Source organism: Glandiceps talaboti, chromosome 7 (assembly GCF_964340395.1).
Source record: "Glandiceps talaboti chromosome 7, keGlaTala1.1, whole genome shotgun sequence".
NCBI classification, from domain to species: domain Eukaryota; kingdom Metazoa; phylum Hemichordata; class Enteropneusta; family Spengelidae; genus Glandiceps; species Glandiceps talaboti.
This window is the reverse complement of record NC_135555.1, coordinates 11,476,431-11,500,186: the sequence shown is the minus strand read 5'-3', so window position 1 is coordinate 11,500,186 and position 23,756 is coordinate 11,476,431. Positions and strand designations below refer to the sequence as shown.

Genomic DNA, 23,756 nt, shown 5'->3' with positions numbered 1-23,756 from the left:
TTGTTACTCGGAGTTTCACGCATAGTGCGATCATCAGAGAATTGTCTGATGATCGCACTATGCGTGAAACTCCGAGTAACAACCAAGAAAGAGTTCCAGTACTACCAAAACTATTACGCTCTGCCACTGCGGTATAGAGCACTGTCTTAGCAGATTGATACTCATAATTTATTTCCCGACTTTTAAGATATATATATATATATATATATATATATATATATATATATATATATATATATATATATATATATATATATATATATATATGTGTGTGTGTGTGTGTGTGTGTGTGTGTGTGTGTGTGTGTGTGTGTGTGTGTGTACATCAACATCTCCTGACGAGTGATTTACTCACGAAACAGGCTTGTAGAGACGAAAAACCCGAGTTGATTTTCTTCTACCCTCAACATATATATATATATATATATACATAGAGTTTCATTCTTCTTTCGCCAAGTAGAGTGCTCGATCACCTTGGAGAGCTATCATACATAAAAATGAAAGAAGACGAGTCTGATATTACATAGTGGATTTACACTACGGACCGTTTCACCATAAGGATCATCGGGTGTAATACACCCGACGATCCTTCTGGTGAAACGGTCCGTAGTGTAAATCCATAATGTAATATCAGACTCGTCTTCTTTCATTTATATATATATATATATATATATATATATATATATATATATATATATATATATATATATATATATATATATATATATATATATATATATATATATATATATATATAGTAAATAGTATCAAACTCGTAGAATAGAGTGCTCGATGCTTGGGTAAGCAGGGCGGGAATAATCAAAGTGAGTTGGTTGGAACTTGAGGTGCTAAGTTGTAACTCCGTCAGGAGATGTTGATGTACACACACACACACACATATATATATGTAACTATACAATTAATATCTTAAAAGTCGGGAAATAAATTATATATCTAGGAAATTCAAATAGCTCGTTTAGGTCGGATTGGCTTGCCATCATATTAAAGCTTATAGAGTTTGATTGTGCGTCGCCATGGATACCACGTTCTTGGAAGAATGGCTTTATTTTAATCAAATTTGATAAATTACTGAGATTCACGACCCGAGTTTAATTTTTGCTCATTAATTATAACGTAGGCCTAGGAACATAACCCATAATATGTCGTTCACTGGTATCATATAGCCGTTGTTCGTAAGTCACAACTGATATTGTATACATGTTATTGAATACCTAAGGCTAATGAAATACGTTCGCAGCGTCACTCTTGATGACATGTGTACCGCGTTCGCTTCAAATGTCATATTTTTGAACAGAATATGAAACAAAGTGGGATCGGAGACGTGTACAACTGTACATGGAGTCATAGACTATAGCTGGAGCGGCATCGAGCACAGCTTGTTTTACATGTAATGATTGAACACGTGTACGGTATGATATCACCCGCCAGACTGTGAGCTGAGGCTGTGGAGGTGGGTAATGGATAGCAATAATACTAGCTATAGTAATATATATTTAGATTGTAGTAGATTTCCATCGCACCTAGTAATTGACATGCATGTGACATATCTAATCAGTGTAAAGTAAAGACAACAGAATACGATCTGCATTAACTTAGTCGCAATCGATCCAGCAAATTTTTGCCGAACGCGGAACGATTCAATTGCTTGTCATATCATCCCTGTCAATATTGATAACATTGACGATTTGTAGCTAGGTTAGGTAGACCGCATCCAACGTCTATATATAATATAAACTAGCGTCTTTCACTTAAAGAAAATAAGAAAGATCGTTTATCCTGAATGGCAGGTAAGACGGACATATATTACTGGATAAAAACTGTGAGTGATTCTCTAGTAAAGGAGTTGAATTCAATTTTAAATGACCTCTTGTTTGAAAGCCAACACGAATGACCTCATTAATACCAAAGCATGTATTCAATAAGTGGACTCGACTATGTTATGTCGTATTTTAGGGAGAGTGAGGTATGATAGGAAATGGTGAAAAATAAATCACACTTAACCGAAATTTGACCGTCATTAAAATGTCTGTGAATGAATTATTAACATCAAGGCTGTAGTCGTTATGTTCATTTCAAGTAGAATGCATGATTTGGCAGTCGGGGTGAGGTTAGTCACATGGTATCACAGAATAGAACGCCCGTACACACTCGACACACCTGTGTGCTTGTTTCTACAACCGACAGGTCTTGTTTCGCGTATTTACTTTGTTTACCGCGTGTCAAGTCCACTTCCATAGCACACCAGATCATGAGTGTCGTGTGGTGACTTGTAATGGGTACATCTTATTGTTTTCAGGTGATTTTTTACCACGAGTTCTGCTTGATATCCTACCTGCTTTGTTGTTATTTCTGGAATCTATAGTTAACCAGCAGAGGTGAACATGTCAGGTTCGGATTGGAGATCACCGCACTTACATCCATTTAACATGGATGATTTCTTTTCGCGACCCAGTTCAAGTTTTGGACATCAGGCACATAGGTTATCGATGGACAGTGCATTTACAACAGGGTTATCTGCTTCTGATACATCAACTGAACAATCAATACATGGACATGGCTTATTACATGACGGAAGCTCACGGGTTTGGAGAACACCGTCTGTGACTTCAATTAACAGTAGTCAGTCAGAAAATGATGATAAATTTTGGGAAGTGAACTTGGACGTCAGTCTCTTTAAGTTTGATGAGATCGTAGTAAAGGGAATTGAAAACCGGGTAATCGTGCAGGCAAAACACCAAGAAAAAGACAGCGGAGTCGAATTTGTCTCCCGTGAGTTCAGTCGCCAGTATGTGTTGCCGTCTAACGTTGATCCCGAAACAGTGACAGCGTCGTTGTCACTTGAAGGTGTTCTCGCCATCAAGGCTCCAAAATGTGTCAGATCACCACCCAAGGAAAGGATAATACACATAGAAAAAGAGAAACCACCACCACCTGTTGAAGAAAATCATGTCGACAGCGACTCTGCGTTTGACGCTACGGGAACTGTGACAACTGATGAGCTTAATTTGACGAGGACCGAGGGGAGGCTACCGGGTGATGAAATGAACACGAATGGCCATGCATGAATTTGATTTTAATCTCGGAAGAATATAATAACATGTCATAATGCTATAACGATAATTAATTGTAATGAAATCCACTTAGGGTTACGCGAGGTCAAATGGTCGCTCACATAGGCGAGAGTTGACCCTGTATGAACGAACGTCCATGCCCTTAGGAAGTTTAACTTACAATCAAGTTGTTTGATTTGTGAAATAGTGGCAATATCTTGATGTCAGAAATCGACGCCGTTTGGAAAGATAGCATCACAGATCTGGCATGTACGGGAAGTCATCATAACTGTTTGTGTACATATGTAGGTTTCATGGTTTTTCAAATGCAGTGAGTTTTTTTGTGTGTGTTGTATTGTATTGTGATCAAGCCATACACAGTTGACAAAGAAGCGTAGGTTTCTGAACCGTCAAGAAAGGAACTCGTCGTTCCCTCGAGGTAACTGTTTATATGGGACTGAGATATGTGTACTGACTTCACGTTGGCCGTACTAATACAGAATGGATGAAATTGACATACGCATTAATTAAGTTGACTTTCTGTCAGCGATATAATCTCTACGTTAAACAAGACATTGGTCCATTTGATAACTAAATAGACTTCATTCGTCCGGGGATGTGCTTGAACACGTCTACCGTACTATGGCGATATCGAATGTTCCATTCACAGCACAAATAGAAGACGCATTGATGGAATTACGAGCGTACTCAAGGAGACTTCAATTATACGCATGGACAATATAGTAATATTTCAACCTAGTAATTACGTACCATGACGATTTCCCAGCATATCTTTAATGCCTCTTAACACAGCTTGGGAAAGAATACAATTTAGAAAACTTAAAATATAAGCTTATATTTACAAGATATGAAAATAGGTCGCACATATTTCTTCTTAATTGGCAAGGAAGTGAGGCTAAGCAATATCAAACCACAACAATACCCAATTCAGAATATGGACATTGGATTTCTAGTTTCTCAAAGTCCGTACCTTTTTATGTATTTAAGATGTAAGAATAATTGACATTGTGCCCACCGATAACCGATTAAGTACATTGTTAAGTTAAAAAACATTAATAGAGGGAGGCGTGAACTTCGCACTGACTGGACAACATTATTTAATATTTAAGCTGGTATCGATGGTAACCCCATCCATCCAAGGAGGATCCGTCGCAGCTGATTATGTGGACGTGACCTTGCTAATCATGGTATATATATATATATATATATATATATATATATATATATATATATATATATATATATATATATATATATATATATATATATACCATATATATACCATATATATATACCATATATATATATATATATACCATATATATATATACCATATATATATATATATATATATATATATATATATATATATATATATATATATATATATATATATATATTATAATACGTATTGATAAAGCGTACCAACTGATTGACACAATCATCTCTGTAAACCCCACACGTGTTTTTTTTATATGAGAGTGGAGATTTCAATAAAATCACGCAATTTCATTGACATAGAGAGTCTGAAAAATGTCAAACTATTTTTTCTTTGTCACACATACTGATCATGCAGGGATGTTTGGTCCACCTATTCCAGTGGTAGAGTTAGGTATTACTTATATCCTGTTTATCTTCCATAACAAGTGGTTACCATGATGGATAGGAGTGTATGCATTATGAAGTTACTTTGAGACGAGTTCCTATCTCTTTCCTTGAACAATTATTGGAACGTGCATTGTTATGGATAGATACATAGATAGATAGATAGAGTGAGTGAGTGAGTGAGTGAGTGAGTGAGTGAGTGAGTGAGTGAGTGTGTGTGTGTGTGAGAGAGAGAGAGAGAGAAAGAGAGAGAGAGAGAGAGAGAGAGAGAGAGAGAGAGAGAGAGAGAGAGAGAGAGAGAGAGAGAGAGAGAGAGAGAGAGAGAGAGAGAGAGAGAGAGAGAGAGAGAGAGAGAGAGGGGGGGAACGTGCAGACGCGTGTTACAATCTACAAAATTGAGTTCTATTGGCTGTTTACTCTCGAAAGGGGCACATTGTCTAAACAGGGTAAATTTGATCAAGATAAATACCAAGCATCTCACAATGAATGAGTAATCTTTCCGACCATTGATGATATAAATTACGCCGTTTACTTTACCCAACTTGCTAGGCAAGCCATGTTAGCTTCAGAAAAATGCTAACCCGTACAGACCCCTGAAAGTCGTTCTTTAAGTTGTTGGACAACTATAGACTTTTGGATAACAAACAAGAGTGTAGATCGGTGCGAAATCGACTGTTTCATAATAAGGTATATTTACTCGAAGTTTATTAACAAAAATAAGCTAGGGGAACAAACAGAAAATATGACGGGTCAATGTATGAAAGAAAACATTCTATTTTTGAACGGCGTGCACTTAATTGAGTTGATTCAAAATAAAGCGCGTTACTTAAAGGGTATCGGGAGACCTTTTCGCTGTTCGTAGTACTTGACTGGTCTACTTTGTTGTATTAAGGTGCCATGGGTTTCGATAACGTGGTTACCAACATGTTATATACTGGGGTCATTAAAAAGGTTATGAAATAAACTTTTTTTTTTTAAACTTTCTATATTCTACCTTTTTGGTATCATACTTATTGTCACGTGACCACAAAAACAACACACCCAATTTTCGAATTTTAAGTTAATGAGTTACTCTGATATTCAATTAGTTCTTTAGGTGAAGTGTACGTACGCAGGTTGAGGTTAACGTTTTTGTGTGAACGAAGCACTTTTCGCTGCCTTGCGATAATATAGATAGCTTGGTCGTACTTCTGTTAGCAAAACCACTGTATAATAAAAGAGAGAATGGGTAATGATGAAGGCAAATACAAACGTTTTGTCCCTATATTCTAAAGACTCTATTATCCGACACAATGTACTGATCATCATGATAAATGACCTTTAGATGCACTTTATAACATTTATCGCAGCTACGATACTATAGCGCGTGAACTTTGATCGACGCAACCCGGTTAACGATCGACCATAGCTTAGGAGTCATCATAAAACATGTTTGGGTAAACTGCCAAATGCTACCTGAATTACTGTGTCTGGATAAACCGTTCACTTATTGCGTGTTTTGTTATTTATAGGTTCAAAGCCTATACATCACTATCAGCATAAATAGTATATAGTACGCCAAAAAACTAATAACTTTTTCTTAAGTTAGTGTATTTTGTTTACTCGAAGAACTAAAACTGATATATTGTAGCTAAAAAGTGCAAAAAACATGATATAAATTAGTATCGGTAAGAGTCACGCCTTCCAGGTTTTGTTTATTGGCCCATATTATGGTATGTAGAAAGCGCAATAAACGCACCTCCTAACAACCATTATCTGTCTTTTGAACTTGCGTATGGTACGTTTCAAGAGGCCCTTTTTTATAGATCAATAAAACGAGAACGTGAGAGGAGATGGGTGGGGGCGGATCCGAAATACAATACTGAGAAAAAATAAGGGTGTTTTCAAATTATACTTTTCGTTGCTAAATAAAAAAACACGTTCAGGGACAGGTATGAAAAACAAACAAAAAAACCAACAGAAACATTTTATATACACGACATACTTAAAGATATTCGCTGTAACAAATTTAGAGGCGATTCTAAAATGCACGATAGAAGTCATTGAGAAAAACTTTCAGGCGTAACAACAACAACAACAACAACAACAACAACAACAACAACATCTAAACAAACAAAACAACACCACATTACACGACAGATATATAAAGGTATACGCTATAGAGTTTGGAAGTGATTCTACAATACACAACGTAAACCATTCAGTGGCTTGTCACACAAGACACTCACACTTTCAAGTAGCCCTCGTGTCGTTCATGACATTTGTGTGTCTCATTGTGCATTGTGTAGGAGTTTAAAGCATTGCAATGAAATGCGATAAAAGTCCGGTTTACGGGTGAGTAGATGTGGCATCATCAGTACGACGACTCTCGTCGAATGTAATCAAAACACAATAGGACAATAACAATAGGATGGCTAAAAAAGCGCCTTGAGCTCTCACAAAAATGGTGCCGGTCAAAGAACTGTAGTCCTACCGTCGTATACAACAATTGTACCACACAACGACAGAAAAGGGGCAAACAAAATTGGAGACCTTTTTTTGAAAAGTTTGAAATGACTTTTGTACCTTAAATATTTCATTCTATTATGCTTGTTTTTCCCCACTGACGAAATAATACAATTTAATTACTGAAAAATGCCATGGAAAGATCGGTATCATGGGAGTCAATTACTGTCGACAATTTAAAACCACTATCCATGCATGTCAAAACCCTCCCTATTTTTAAGCCACATTACACACATTTTCAAATCTTCCACTATACAATCAAAGAATACCTAATGCTGGTATTCCCCACCTGCAACTGCATAGATATGTCACTGTGAACTAATTCACCTTGGCGTTCCAACCAGACCCGCGCAGTATGCAAAGTCACGGCCTAAAGCAAAAGTTTGTTCTGTAGCACACCTGAATGTTTGAAGTTAGAAAAAAAGCTACTATTAAAGCTAACACATAGTTTGTTCGGAATTGTGGGATAAATAAGATTAACGTCTTGTCTCGCTGATAAATATTTTTATACTAAAATAATGAAATACTACGAGGAAAGATAATTTCGACCAGTTTTAATTTGTGATCATATCTGAAGATGCAATGTGTTCTACATACAGTGGAACTTTATAATGACCACTAAGCCTAGAGCATCTAGTATATTTATTCAACAGGCATACACATACACCAAGTGTAAGCATTTGTAATTTCATCGTAGTACACGTTACTTTTCTAATTAGCATAACTGTGCTCTTTTTCCCCTTTTTTTTGAATTTTTTTTTTATTTGGGCTCTTTCCCATTTCCCCATTTCTTTATAGTTATTCAATTTCAGTGACAAATAAGCCAGATGGGATGAGTGATATATAAACTTGTAACTGTACTCGTGTCACTGTAATAAACAGCTCTTACAGTACTTACTTATAATGTCAAACTAAAAGAATTCTTCTAGTGGTCTGAGCTATAATGTAAGTTTCAAGGTTGACTGCCATAAAGAAGTCACACCGATATACTAAAATCCCTTTTCAAATCATCAATGCCTTGCTAAAGGCTAGGCAAGTCACAACACAGATTACCTCGTCTATATAATGGAGAATATAGCGGCCATACTTGTTTTTATTGCAAGTTTTACAATACCAAAATGGGAGCCATGTTTTGTAGTTGTTAAATGTAATGTTTGTGAATAAATGGCTTGGTCACATGTCATCCAAGAATGTAGTCGAGAGGCTATCCATGGCATTGAATGTCTTATCTCACTATATGAGTCTAGCTAAATGAAGTCCCGAGATGAAATTTCAAATTTAAACGAAGCCACCCACACAGTCACTAACATTATGTTTTTGTTAACAAATCGCAGAATTTTTGCCAAATAATGTTGGTGTTTATTGGAGTAATTATATCATGTCCAAATATGGTATATTTGTCATACCAATTGCTACTTACACAAATGTCAACATCAATGTAACAGTTGGGGGGTCATCTTTGTAAATCATAGCCTCTTTTTTTGTCACCCTGGTTATTTGGTGGTATCGCAGAAGAAATAACAGCTCTGGTTTGCCATAATGGTTTACCCATTTGCATGAACAACTTTAGGTTCACGATTTCTCATTGAACTAGACGGGGTAAAGAGAGACCGTGGAAGATACAAACAGCCTCTAGAAAAGTGAAAACGGCATTCCTACACTTTCATATCTTCTGGATATATGTAATACAACATAACCTCTTTACATTAAGTAATGTTTAATATCTAAAATGCAATATGGACAATTTTATGATAAGCTAGATACAAAGTTTTAAGAACCATGTAATTTACCATTTTATTGAAATATGGCAGTATAAAATCAGACAGAAAGGCAGAAATTCGTTGGAAATTAGCTTTTTTTTTTAGTTGTCAGCTACCTGTAGATTACAAAACAATACGAGTTTGAGAGTACACTAAGATATTTTGAAAGAGAGATATTGTCAATGTTTTGTGACAAGGTTTCATTAGAGCAGGTTTTGTGACCCATATTTCAGACATGGTTAACAATTACCAGTACATGATCTATCATTTCCATATCACTTTTATTCTCTTCTCAAAAACAATTAACTTTTGCTATACTGTAAAGTTTACTCTCACAGTCTGTTTCCATTTGCCTGATAACTACACAAATATGTGGCATTAAAATATTACTAGGTTGACAAAAAAAAAATTCCATATGTAGTTGATACCAGCATGATAACACACCCTAATACTAGTACGTGTACCGAAAACCTAGATATTTTCACTACTAGAAAATTTGGAGATTTTACAGTCTTCAGCTAGTTTTCAAAGACTAATTTTTACTAATTACCAGACTAGTACATTTGTGTTCGTGTACAAGAAGGCATTTTAGACACTACTTATTTTCATGTTTTTGCTCTCCAGTGAAAAAAGTGAAAATAAATCTTTAGTGAAAATTTCCAGGTTGACAGTACGTTCCTCACTTGGCAAAAACATTATATCAGTACTCCAAAAAAATGTAACAAGACGACCTACATATCTCATATATCCAAAATAGGACGAAGCATTTACAAATTTTGCCTGTCAGTAGTGTTAATTTTGTTGTGCTTATTTCCACAAAATTTATTTATTTACCAGTACGAGGAACGCCTAACAACCATGTACAGCATTCACCATCTGAAGAACTATGTTGACCATTTGTTTACTATAGGTATACAGTTGTGCGTGTGCGAGTTCTCAATTTTGAGTTACAAACATTTCAGTATAACCGATAGTAGTCTCAAACATGTAAAGTTTTTTTGAGACAGTCACAACTTTCCAAGCTATAAAACTGGAAAGTAGGGTTTCAAAGATACAGACAAAATGAGGACAATTTGTTAATACTTTTTTTTCACCTGTGATACGTGCATGACATCAGTGGACTAAATCAAAACCAAGACAGGCAAAATGTGTGGCTATGTAATACACAATGTATTTTTATATTCAGTTCTCGAAGTCTATACAAGGTAGGTTTTTTGGGGCTTCATGGCTTGAAGGTTACTGATGCCAGTCTCTCTCAAGTTACACATATGAACTCAGGTACTACAGCCACTTCATAGTCTGAAGTGTTCACTCAACATGCAGACTATGATAACCATATCAGGTAGTAGTCAGCAAGGTTATCTTCAATTGTCAGCTAATTCCAATCTTATATCTAAAGGTATGCATTTACACTGTCACAGACACCCTAAAGTATGTGACCTTTGACCTTTCGGACGTTATTCAAAATCTCCTTGGAGTCCTGTGAAGTTTACTTGTGTATAACTGTGGTAGTATCTGTGTGTTAAAGTTGAATTATCTCTTCCCTGTATATATGCCACTGCTGTCATCTGTTTGTCCAGGAATCACTACGTCATGCTGTTAAGAATAAGGAGATAATAATTATGCCTTTCATCATTATTGGAAATATTTTTGTAGTTATACATTTGACATTCACTGGTACACTGTAAAGAGATTGTATTTATGACAATGCAATGGGTATTTTGCATAAGTGGTACATACCGCAGATAACAGTTATGCATTCACATCACATATATACACAGGCGAGTATTTTGCACAAGTGGTACATACCACAGATAACAGTTATGCATTCACATCACATGCATACACAGGCGAGTATTTCGCACAAGTGGTAATAATACCACAGATAAAAGTTATGCATTCACATCACATACATACATACACAGTTTTAAAAGACGCAAATTGAACAAAGGTAATTGTCTGTTGCATCTTCAGTATTCATCTCGGCAAATCATACATAAGAGAAAGTAAACTTTCTGACAAGTCTTTGCAAGTCACTGTGCCCTCTTATTGTCTGAGGTTACAGTAACGGGTCAAAACACTTTATGTAACACCTGAATGGCTTCATTGACGTCATTCATTCATTCTGTATGTCATCCATCTGTCACACTGTGTATCTTAGTCTCATCTTCTTCTTCTTCAGTTTATTAAGTATTTCGTTTCAGCTTACCTTTCAATCAATGTGTCTCTCATCTCTGTTGTAACGGCGCTTGGTTGGGAGTCTCCAAGTTTGAAGACACTCTCAATGACTGACAACTCTGTACTGGTGGTGTCTAATCCACAGAATGCACTCCAATCATTGACGACCATACCTGCTCCTACCACGTCACTACCGCGATTAAGTGTACCCGCCTGCAATAGACACACAGAGAGAAAGGAATTACATTCGAGCATCCAAACTTCATTCTATGTTTCTAATGACCCTATCAACCCTAGATTTCTTCAAACTGGTGAAATAACCCCCCCCAAAAAAACAAAACAAAACAAACAAACAAAAAACCAAAAAAAACAACAACAAAAACACCAAAATACCCCCCCCCCCCAAAAAAAAAAAAAACAAAAACAAAAAAAACTTGACACCCTCTATGGCAGTACATGTATTAGAAAAAATAACTGAATGTACATGAATTGATAATGACCCCCACAATCATGAATCATTTATTGCTGAAATTTGGGAACTTTATCAATAAAATAAATGGTTGCTGGTAATAATTTAACACACACTTAACGAACAGGTTGTAAAATTCAACTTACAACTTTATTTGCTCTAAGTTGCCAATGTTCAAGTGGTCCCTGTGAGGGTTATCTGAGCGAACCTTACATACATGTAGTAACATTGGTTTTCATAATGAAATGTATTGATACATCAGTATTATTTATTTCTGAGTGAAAATTACAGCAAACAGACATATAATTTAGATACAGGGAAACACTGATATGTGGTAGAAAACATTTTCACTTTTATATCATGTATGAAGGTTTTCTACATTAAAACACAAAGTGCTAAACAATTCCTCCATTACCATCAATTTTAGTCCTCTCACTACAAATTTATTTACATATGTCAGAACTTTAAATCAGGTGTTCCAGGACATAAATTCTCAGATATGAGAAGTTGCAATGTGTCACACCTTGGTTATGGTGGGACAATCATTTTTATTCATCAAGTGACTTTTGACAAAAAATTTCAGGCCTGCATACTTTAGAGGACACACTACATGAATGTTATAACATATGTTTTAATTAAAGGCCCATGATTCCGTCCCACATAATTGCATTGGTGTTATGTGTTATCGTTTGAGTCATTGGGTTTAGATATGATATTCCTTTCTTCCGGACGAACTTTTTTCTATCATTCTGTTGGTCAACTGTTTTTTTCTCACCTACATTTTATTCTTGCTCTGACCCTGGTCTTTAAAATGAGCACTATAATGTTCTCATCTATGATCAATCTCAAAAATTATATTCAGCACAATGCATATGATATTTATAGTTTCACCTACTACACGATGTATGGGTCTGTAACTATTCCAATGTGCATAGTAAAGTTTGAGTGCTGTATTTAGAGCTTTTAACAGAGGGTGATTATATGTGATTTTGCAAGTCAACACAAGTCACCTCAAATACCAGAAATCTGTAGATAACAGTATCATTATCATACCTTGAAGTTTGATAAACACTTAATAAAAGTTGTACTAGCTGTAACTGGAACATTTTCTAAACTTTTTTTTTTTTTTTTTTTTTTGCTTTTTTTCATATAATGAATTAATCGTAATATCATACACCCTGAACAGTATTGAATGACCTGTGGGTAAACATATTTGTGTAGCAGTACACACAGCATGGTGCAATATACTGTAACCATAAATAATTTTGCTACATGTACTAGAAAATTACCAGTGTTACCTTGTGTTCATGAAAAAGAAGGCATTTTAGTCACTACTTATTTTTGCATATTTTATATCCTGCAAACTAAGCAAATATAAGTTCTAAGCAACAATTTCCATGTTTACAGCATCCAATCAAATTGATTTTGGGTCTAAAGCAGTGCCCAAATGAATAACGATTTTAAATTACTATTATACTACATATATCACATAAAATTCAGACCACTAATTGACATGTACAATGTCGAATTATTGGTATTTTAACAATTTACAGTAAATATATTGATGGTTGTCAGCTCAAAAACAATAATACCCCAGTTGTGGCTAGTGCAGGTTTAATAATGAACACATCTCTACTTTTAACCACACATTTTTTTTTTATCTGAGTTAACTTGTAACACTTTTATTGTCAAAGCTGGTCAGCTTTACTATATGACTGTGCAAATGAGGCTTCATAATACTGATGGAATTCAATATGAATACCTAGAGTCTAATAAACCCAGATATAGTTTACAGATATGATTGAACACAAATAGGAATGACAAGGTATTTTTACACCATGATATTGAAACTTTTGGGGTGAAGTACATTAATTCAAATAAAATTAAAATACAAGAAACAGTCGAAACTCAACAACAGCAAAAACCTCAAGTTACCATGCATGTCAAAATGTTTAACTCTACATGCAGACAATACTCAATTGGTGTAATTTTTCACTCTTTTTCTATCATTTTTGCCTGTTCCAAATTACAAAAAAATGTTCTACTAGAAAGAGTTCCGAGTAGCTAAATCACCGATTTAACTGCTTGTCAACAAATTGTACATTTGTCAGATGCTGATAGGGTTTGATTAGGAGATGGGTTCTACATGTTTTACAAGCAGAACCTTACATTTACCTCAATCTCACTATCTTAATACAAAGAGTGTCAAGACAAGGATATTGTGGTAAATGTGATGTCATCACCCAAGGTTTACCCATAAACCATTGCAGGAAATTTCCAAAATGGCTGAACACAACTGTCAAGTGCAGTACAGCTTCTTTACATGATTTGAAAGTTGACTAACTGAATTACCGAGGTGTTATTTTATCACCCAAAATCATATTTAACTTGAGAATAGTAATCAATACAAGTGTGCTGAAGGCAGAAATAAGTCTGACTGGACTTTTCCTTTAAGGTGATAGCAGTAATCAATACAAGTGTACTAAAGGCAGAAATAAGTCTGACTGGACTTTTCCTATAAGTTGATACCAGTAATCAATACAAGTGTACTAAAAGCAGAAATAAGTCTGACTGGACTTTTTCTTTAAGTTGATAGCAAATAATCAATACAAGTGTACTAAAGGCAGAAATAAGTCTGACTGGACTTTTCCTTTAAGTTGATTGCAGTAATCAATACAAGTATACTAAAGGTAGAAATAAGTCTGACTGGACTTTTCCTTTAAGTTGATAACAGTAATCAATACAAGTGTAGTACTAAAGGTAGAAATAAGTCTGACTGGAATTTTCCTTTCAGATAACTAAGAATAAGACAATTTGATTTCTACTTACCACTAGTGGCACTTGAAGTAATGATGACAATTCATCCTGGTCTTCTACTGATGTCTTTGGATGCACCTACAGTAAAACAACAATCTTTGTAATTTCCATAGTCAAGTGAAGAAAATATGAGTGACATAAGGGGCCTTCTCCCTGCATGTCAAAGTCAAGTGATGACACAACCCTTATGTTGCTGAGTATTTTCTATCAGAAATGAAACACATTTATTGGAGAATACTATTTCTATACCTGGACAGGCTTAATATATTAAATATAAAATTATTTATAGTAATGGTTGTAATTGACTCATTCTTTGAACACCCAAGAATCAATGATATAGGTACATGTTGTTATAAATCCTGTGCTTTCTGCTCAAACACATACAACTTGTCTGTGGTATAACAACTCAACTTATTCAGTGATTGAGCTGTATATAGAGATTCAGAGTAAGTGATAGCATTTAGTCAAGATGTCCCATAGGTGTCTTTATCCCTTTTCAGGTCTAGTCCATGTAAAAGATACTGGCCGAGGCAGGATTAGGGTTAAACTCAGCATAGACAGATGTACATGATAATGTCATTTCAAGCTTTAGTTTCACTTGGTTTTTATCGGCCATTTATTCAAAGACAAACTTTAGTCTATCACTCCCTGCACTCTTTGGAAATTCTGACAGGGTGAGAGATTCATTCTCTCTGACATGTTCTTTCCCCTTCCCTACTTTTGTGCACTTTCACTGTCCTAATCTAGTACAAACGAAGTGATGACCTACTACTACTACTATCCACACAAAGACACCACTGTGGATCATACATGTACACAGTACAATGACTCTTTTGTTTACTAAGAGATATCACAATGTTTTAGATTCATGAAAAAAAAACAAGAAAATAATGGATGGATCTGTAGCTTGCCAGTGTCTTGTTCTCATGCCATGATTCATGTTTCTAGTGACTGAAAAACTCAACATATACGAGGTTGAAAATGGTCATATATTGTGTCAATCCTCACTTGACATTGCCTCTAGCTACCGAAAGATACAATATATACAATCGAGGAAATGGTCATAAATTTGCGTTGTCTTAAATTGCCTCTAGGTACAAAAAGAAATGCTGTATACAAGGGTGAAAATGGACATGATTTTTGTTGCCTGAAATGACCACTTGCAGCAAAATATAATACACAAACAGTGGCCTTGGATACTGCTGTTGCCACCCAATATAGCCTTTAAAGTTACAATGTTTACACGAGTGGCATCAAAAATAAATGTTACCATCTGAAAAGAATTTGTATGGTCAGATTTAGTTTTGTTTTCTTTTTATATAATTCTTACAACAGGCAAGCAAGGCCATGGCAAAATCACACAGGTTCATAAATGTCAAGAATAAAATTGTCACTTGTTTCTTTATATAATGTATCAGAACTCATTTATGTATATGTACTTACCAGGCCACCCTGATTACTAATAGCACAGTAAGAGCCAACAAGCACATTAGTTGCTATTGTTTGACGAAATACTTCAACTTTTAATACATCAGCCAAAATTTCTTCTGTTTCCTACAAATTGACAAGAGAAGTACATTTGAATAATAAAATAAACAAAACAAAGTTTTATTATAATTTGATGATTTCTGAATGGAAACTTTATCTTTCCATTCAGTTCAATTTCGAGGTACAGGAGTCACAAATGACAACATTGTCATTATGGGAAATGACGCAAGTGACTATTAGTTCCTATGTCACTGGAATATACTATTGTCAACATAAAGACAGTGATAAATAAAACTGTGGGTATGCATGAGTGCATATTCATGTGAATTTCTCCCTCCCTCCCCTGTTGGTCTGTCCGTCCGTCCATCTCTCCCCCCCTCCCCCCCCCCTCTCTCTCTCTCTCTCTCTCTCTCTCTCTCTCTCTCTCTCTCTCTCTCTCTCTCTCTCTCTCTCTCTCTCTCTCTCTCTCTCTCTCTCTCTCTCTCTCTCTCTCTCTCTCTCTCTCTCTCTCTCTCTCTCTCTCTCTCTCTCTCTCTCTCTCTCTCTCTCTCTCATTTCTGTGTATGAGTGTGTTTGACAGGGATTTGTATGTCAGCTAGTATCAATTATCATGTGTGTGAATTCTATTGTACTGCTCTCCAAACATGTTTACAATATGCTACACTATACACATACACATAATACAGATATCATAGTCCATAGTACCATATTTTACAAGCTATGACTTGATTTCACTGATGTGTCGCATACTTTTGTGAGTTTCCTTACAGTACACAATTTGAGTACATTACACATCCACTGTGTAATATCGATTTAACTCGCATCCCCCCTATGGCCATATATTTCATACAATAGAATGAGTTTGTTCTATGCCATCTTTTGTAATTACCCTTCTCATCACATATATACGGTAGTGTGCCAACCCCTCCCAAAAGTTATGCTCTATCTTAGGGCTTTGCTATACTTTTTTTGGAACCACCATTGGAGGTGTGTAAGGGTACCTAAAACGTTAAACTGAGACCATGAACTGAGAGTCTCAGATGGCAAAAAATAGCCATCTGAGACCAGTCTCAAGCTTGCCAGTCTCAGATGGCAAAAAACACACTAGCTCTGCTGATCGCGACTTGTCTCAGTTTGCAAAAAAATTGTGTGATCTGAAACTACTCCATCACTGATGGCAAAAAAATCTGTCTAGATGGCAAAAACCAGTTTTTGATGTTAGGTTGTTACTGGTACAGAACATTGTACATCCATGCATGTATAGCATTACAGTTTGTTCATGGCATATCTTTGAAAAAGGCAAAATCACAGACCATGGAAGTATACTTCCATGCACAGACACACCAATGAATAAAAGTTATGGATATACAAGTGAACTCTGTTAGAAATTTCATAGTTATAGCATGGAAGTATAACTGACATGGGTAATACTTCCATGGTTAGAGTGTTTATGTTTGTTGCATTTACAATCTTTGGTAAAGTCTTCAGTGTTCGCAATGGTCTCAATAGTATAATCTCAGATCTCGATTTTTTGCGAACTGAGACTATTTTTTATGGTAGACGTTTTTTTTTTTTGCCATCTGAGACTGGCAAACTGAGACTAGTCTCAGATAACTATTTTTTGCAAACTGAGACTCTCAGTTCATGGTCTCAGTTTAATGTTTCAGGTACCCTTACACACCACACCATTGATAGTTTGATAGGTCCAGGTCAATAATCCCTATAGACAGATTCTCATGTTACAGAATTAAAGCTGACCTCTAGTTGGCGGTGCAATCAGCTAACAAGCGACCTATCGGTCAGAATAGCTCCGCTGTTTTGTTTTTTTATTTAATTTTTTATTTTGGTGACATGTAGAAGTGGTTCTGGTCTTCAGCTCTTCACTATGCAGTTTTGTTTTAGCGATGCAATAAAGTGGTTAGTGGTTTCATATGATGTCTCACTATAAAACACATTTTACACAGAAGTTGGTAATGTATTGTACTTTTATACCATAGTCACCATTTTATAACAAAAATCTACTGTTATGAAAAATTGCACAAAATCTCAGAAAAAAATGACTGGGAAATGCACACAAGAAAAAGAAAAAAAGAGGATTTTGAGGTTGGCTATAAATAATTCCAGTGTCTTACAGCTGTAACCCTGGAAAATTTTAATGATGAATGAAATAAACTAGGGATCTAAAATAATTTTGAGGCAATTTGAATTTCAATTTTCTAACAAATTTACAAAGTCAACAACATTCAACTTGTACTAGCTGTGGTAGATATATATAGGGAAGAAATGTATTAATCGCCATCTTAGTTTCCGTATGGCGACAATCTCAAGTACCCGGAAGAGAGTCATTCTCAGCCATACGTTACAGTGGTAACACTCGTTCATGTTCGGTTACCTTTCACAAAGAAAAACACAAAGAAACGGTTGAAATGATCTTTTTTTTAATTTCTTTTCATCACAACAACAAAATCTGCGTGATCAAAAGTGTTGTAAACTAAACCAGAAAGAATTATCGGACTGGCTAAACTTCCCGATGAACTGGAGTAAGGTCCTACTACTTCCAAGTAAGCCTCGATAGTACTATAGTACGTGAGAAAATCGTCTCAAACTAGCGATACAACTTTCAAAATATAACTTGACATGTCTTCATTTGTTAGAGTTATACAATTCAAGACGGGTTTTCACTCGAAAACAACAATTCTGTGAATAATGACACTCTGAACGCAGCGATTTCTCGGACGATGTTACCACTGTAACGTATGGCTGACAACGACTTGCTTCCGGGTTAGTCCCTCGTGCATACGGGTGGATTGTCGGCGATTAATACATACATCGTCTGATATTTTAATTCACAGTGTTTCTTGTGACCGGCGCCTGTCAGCAGACTCTGCCATTTTTTTCATCATTCCATTGTATTTATTTTAAACCTTGTACTTGACATTTCGCAATATTTATAATTCTCAACAAAATACCTCAACATGTCTCACTTCGCTCGTACTCAAAGCAGCCCCGCGCGGTATGATCACTGACACTGATGACATGATGAGAGAGAACCTTTTCGGATTTACATGTAAAACGGGGAAAGATACGCAAAACATAATGCAAAGTCTGAAGCCAAATTAAAGTTGTAATTATTTTAATTATTTTTACTTGCCAAATATTTGCATTTTGGAAAGGCAAGACACGTTCATGTCGTTTAACTTTACATGTGAACTGTCGGCCATAACTTCAACCGCATGCCTGGCATGCCCTTCCTTACGCAAGTTGTCTGAATTCTGGTTCACTGTCATTCCAAATTACACGACAATATAGAATTAACCACAAGTTACATGTTATCTGAAAACATCACACTTTTATAGTGGGTCTGAAGTGTGATTTTAGTGAGTACCAAGAACGTCCTGTGTTGATACTCAAGATACTTGCTGTGGAAAATCGCTCGGTCAAATGAGGTCACCTTCAGCTTCTGGTCGAATCAGGATAGAGTATGCAAATGAGGATGTTGCGGACTGGGTGATTATGTAGAAGGGTGCAGAATTGGATTTGAAGTTTACAACCCTGTTTCGAACAAACGCTTGTCATTTGGGCACCCAATGCGTAGAATTATGACTATAGCACATATTACATTGCTTGTTTGACGTCAATAGTGTCTTTTGAAAAGTGGCAGTTTACTTAAAGTCTCGTCGACTGATTTCCAATATGGCGTCGGTCATTATGCTCATTAACATATTCATTTTTTTTCTTCAAATTACAAAAAAAAAATCATAAAAAATAAAAATGAGGATGTGCTGACTTGAAATTAACAAATCTGAGTAAGCTACCCCCTGTGCATCAACATGCCAGATATCAAAGCAATCTAATAAGAGGTTTTCAAGGAGTTGATGAAAATGACATTTTATGAAAAAAAATCATAAAAAATTGAAAATGGCACAGATCAACTTGGCATGAACAAATCTGAATAGCCTCCCCCCAGGGAACCAAATATCGAAGAATTCCGACTGTCACTTTCGGAGTAGATAGTAAAAATATAAAAGTTTGACGGACACCTATGATTCACTCTACTCTCTATACCTCAATACCCACCTATACTTAAAGCTACGCTTTCAGCTTTCGCTGACAGCGGAGCTAAAAAAGAGATGCTAGGTACAGTACTTAAATCCTCCATCTCCCTCCGCTATTAAAATGGCAGACTCCAAAGTTGCAAAATTACTGCTGACCTCTAGGTGGCAGTATCATCAGCTGATAAAGAGATGAAGAGATGCTATGTACAGTACCTAAATTTTCCCCACCCCCTCTCTCAATTATATTTATAGAGAAATTGCAGAATGACAGCTGATAGCAGGTGGTATGATCAGCTGATCAATAGTTGCTAGATACTTTGCCCCCCCCCCCCCAACCCACCCACCCAACCACCAAACCACCCACCCACCTCATCCCACCCACCAACACCATCACCATCACCATCACCATCACCATCTTTAGCATCTGATGCTGAAAGTTACCTGTGAGGGCTGCAAAAAAACTTACCCTGTCAAGATCTGGATGAACTAATGCAACATAATCATTGCATACAATAACATTTCCCAATGCTGATAGTCTTTCTTCTATTCTTTGTATAGATACGCTATCTGGTAAGGAGTTTCTAATCTGTTGTAATTCTTGATCTGTTGTAGAATTGGGGACCAAGAGTCCATGACGATTACCTGCACAATGACAAATAAATACACCCACAGTTAGTCTGGTAATGATACAGGCAATGTTCTGATGCTAACTACTTCATAAACATGATGGGTCATGTTGAATATTCAGTTTGTATGTATTTATGTTCATACGTAAATATCATCTATCACATGAGCTCAATTTTAGTCGAGCTGATCATGTCTAGCATCCAGTTGATTGCTTTTTCGCCCAGCCTGATAGATGAAGTATTGAATTGTCTGACATATCAACTATTATTTGGACACCAACAAAGTTGCACACAATTCAAATACCTTCCATCAAATAAATATAGTAGTTGTAGTATACCGTTGCGTAAAAAAATGAATTAATAATAAAACAACAGTGGATGATTTGACATGTCATTCAACATATGTACATTTACAAATACTGGGTCATATTGCTATACAATGAAATACAAGTCTTATCGTGTAACGTTGAGGGCGCTATATGTATCAAATGTCATGATATCAACACCACAACAGCAGATGTCAAATACAAGTAGATATATTTACAATGCCAAGTCATAAAGCAATTACAACAGACTGCTTTAGACAAACTGTAGAGAGAGAGAGAGCAAGACTTAAAAGCTATATGTAAAATGTGAGGGTGGCTTTTCACATGTAAAGAATTTAATTGCTGACTTACCAACTGTCATTCTGCCTAAGATTCTACAACCTGCTATTGATGTGTGTACCACTGGTATGGTGTCTGACAACTCACCCTCAAAAACACTGCAAGATATAAAATCACATGTGTAGGAATCAGGACAAAAATTCAAATATTTGTAAACAAAAAAATTAAAAATTCAACAAACCCTCATCACAGACAGGAGAGCAGGCTCTCTGTAACATACAACAATTGGTGTTTTCACTAAGGTTTGAGAACCCTGGTAAAGAACGAGAGGAAATCACATAAATCGTACATATTAAATTCCTATTATGCTGCTTGCACCATAATACATGTATCAGTGGGAACACTTGATTAGTACAAACCCTGGGATACTTAGAAGTATAAACATGTAACCAACTATTCCCACACTATATATGGAGTCAGAACTTGGAAATGCAATATATGGATTTGAAGGTGACATCATTTCGTCCCAATTTCACAACTCACCCTATTCAACTCGCCCCAGTGTCAACTGGCCCCAAGTTCAACTAACCCCAATTTCAGAGCACTGGATTTCTGGGCTGATCGTTTGTTTAATTTCCCAATTTCAGAGCACTGGATTTCTGGGCTGATTGTTTTTTAATTTTTCAGTATCTGTTAATAAAGGTCTGGTTTTCCTACCAAAACATATTAAAACCAAACTGAAAAGTCAGTATATTGGATGTAGAGTGTCTTTTTTTCACATCTTAGTAGTAGTATTATAATGTCATTTATAATTAAAATACTTACACACGTAAATCATATTGCAAAGCTCTGCAAATTACCTTTCCCCATGATTTTGAAAGAATGGGAAGAGTTGAAATTGGGGCAAGTTGAAAATGGGACGAGCTGAAATTGGTGCGAGTTGGAGCAAGTTGAAATGGGACGAGTTGAAATTGGGGTGAGTTGATTCACAATCAGATTTGAACCTTGTTGGTCCTGCATGTGCTATTCTCTGGCTAAAACAATACCTTGCTACAGTTACTAATTCTACATCATGTTGCATCTACACACAATATTACAGGCACCTACATGTATATCTGTATTTGATCCCAATTCCCCATGTTGCTGAAAAATTTACAAAGTCATTATATAATTTTACTGCTGGCATATTTATTTGATAAGTATTTGCATTACCACATCACATGTATCACACTTTAAAATATCAGATGCTACAATCCTAAGAGTAAATGGGGTGAGGGCATCAAAATGCCTAACACATTATTACACTGTAATATTTCTTGAGGTGACCCATACTGAGTACAAACTAGTTGTCATATGTAACTCTGTCACTTACATATTCTGGTGATGATGATCATTATCTATGACAGATAAAATTATCAATGGTGGTTTTTGACTAAGATCATTTTGAAAGTTACTCTACATGCAACATTTCTAAACCACAAAACCTAACTATCCCAAACATGTGAAAGTTTTCTTCATTGCATTGAGTTTCTGTGAGTATAACTCAAATGTTTTTTGTACAATTCCAAAAGGGATCAGGTTTACCACGGTTATTTCAATATGACGCAAAAACAATGCTTCCTGCCTATGTTACACAACCTGTTATGGTTCGTCGGATAATCAAACTGACCCTGACTTTTTATTTCAAATAATGCTAGTTTCAATCAATGAAATAACTTCCTATGCTGGAGTATGATAGTGATAATGCATCAAAACATGTCCTGTTGTTTGAAAACTTCCTTTGGGGCGATCATCCATTGCTCCTCATGACTATCGAAAAGAACAACAACAACAACAACAACAACAACAATAACAACAAAATCTTACATTTACAAAAGAGTAAACAACTTATCAACATGCACTGATAAAGTGATATATCTTCATTTTCATCACAAAGATCTGATAAATTTGTTACTAGTGATGGTAATGAGGCTGTGATTATTAGGATTCTAATCAAAAGGTAGTCTTAACCAATTTTGTATTTCAAAGGATGTACTTCTGCAGCAGACTAGATAATCTACTAGTACTCGTCTTGTTCTACAGCTTGATCAGCCTTCAGTCTCAATGAAGACTGATGGCCAACAGTGTTGCATGACAAGTCGTAGCAAGCTTACCGACAGAGACTACTTCTGCAGTTTGTGTTGCAGGAAAGTTTGCAAGGAAAATCTCTTTCCCACATGACTCGTATTGAGAAATGGTTTTGACTGACATTCCAATAAAAATGTAGATATGTGACAGCCAGTCAGTGTAACTTACATTCACACACATGTATTCCAGATGGGGAGTTACGATTACTATAGCCTATAGGTCAGGACTTAGGGATTTCAATGTCATATAGGGACGGGATCCCTGATTTATATGTACTATTTGTCAACTGTAATAGCATAATACACTAGTAGTACTAGTAGTACTTGGTCCTCCTTCAAGATGGCGTAAATTAGGACTTTAGATTCTGATAATGTCCCTAACTCACTGTTCTGCTTGCAGACGGAGAAAGTCTGGACTTGATTCTGACAAT

At 35.9% G+C, this 23,756-nt stretch overlaps 1 protein-coding gene and 1 long non-coding RNA gene across 2 annotated transcripts in view; both read right to left on the bottom strand.

Moving 5' to 3' along the window:
* The window catches only part of LOC144438338 (uncharacterized), a 302,136-nt gene that overhangs the window by 222,364 nt on the left and 56,016 nt on the right, over positions 1-23,756 (bottom strand). The gene's annotated exons all lie outside the window — the stretch shown is intronic.
* LOC144437190 (eukaryotic translation initiation factor 6) overlaps positions 7,868-23,756 on the bottom strand; it is a 16,650-nt gene continuing 761 nt past the window's right edge. Inside the window, exons 2-7 of the mRNA XM_078126076.1 lie at positions 21,272-21,357; positions 20,435-20,610; positions 15,869-15,979; positions 14,438-14,503; positions 11,171-11,352; positions 7,868-10,557 (exon numbers count right to left, since the gene is read on the bottom strand). Of these exons, the coding sequence (XP_077982202.1) occupies positions 10,548-10,557; positions 11,171-11,352; positions 14,438-14,503; positions 15,869-15,979; positions 20,435-20,610; positions 21,272-21,357 (631 nt within the window). The 3' untranslated portion in view covers positions 7,868-10,547. The remainder of the gene's footprint in view (positions 10,558-11,170; positions 11,353-14,437; positions 14,504-15,868; positions 15,980-20,434; positions 20,611-21,271; positions 21,358-23,756) is intronic.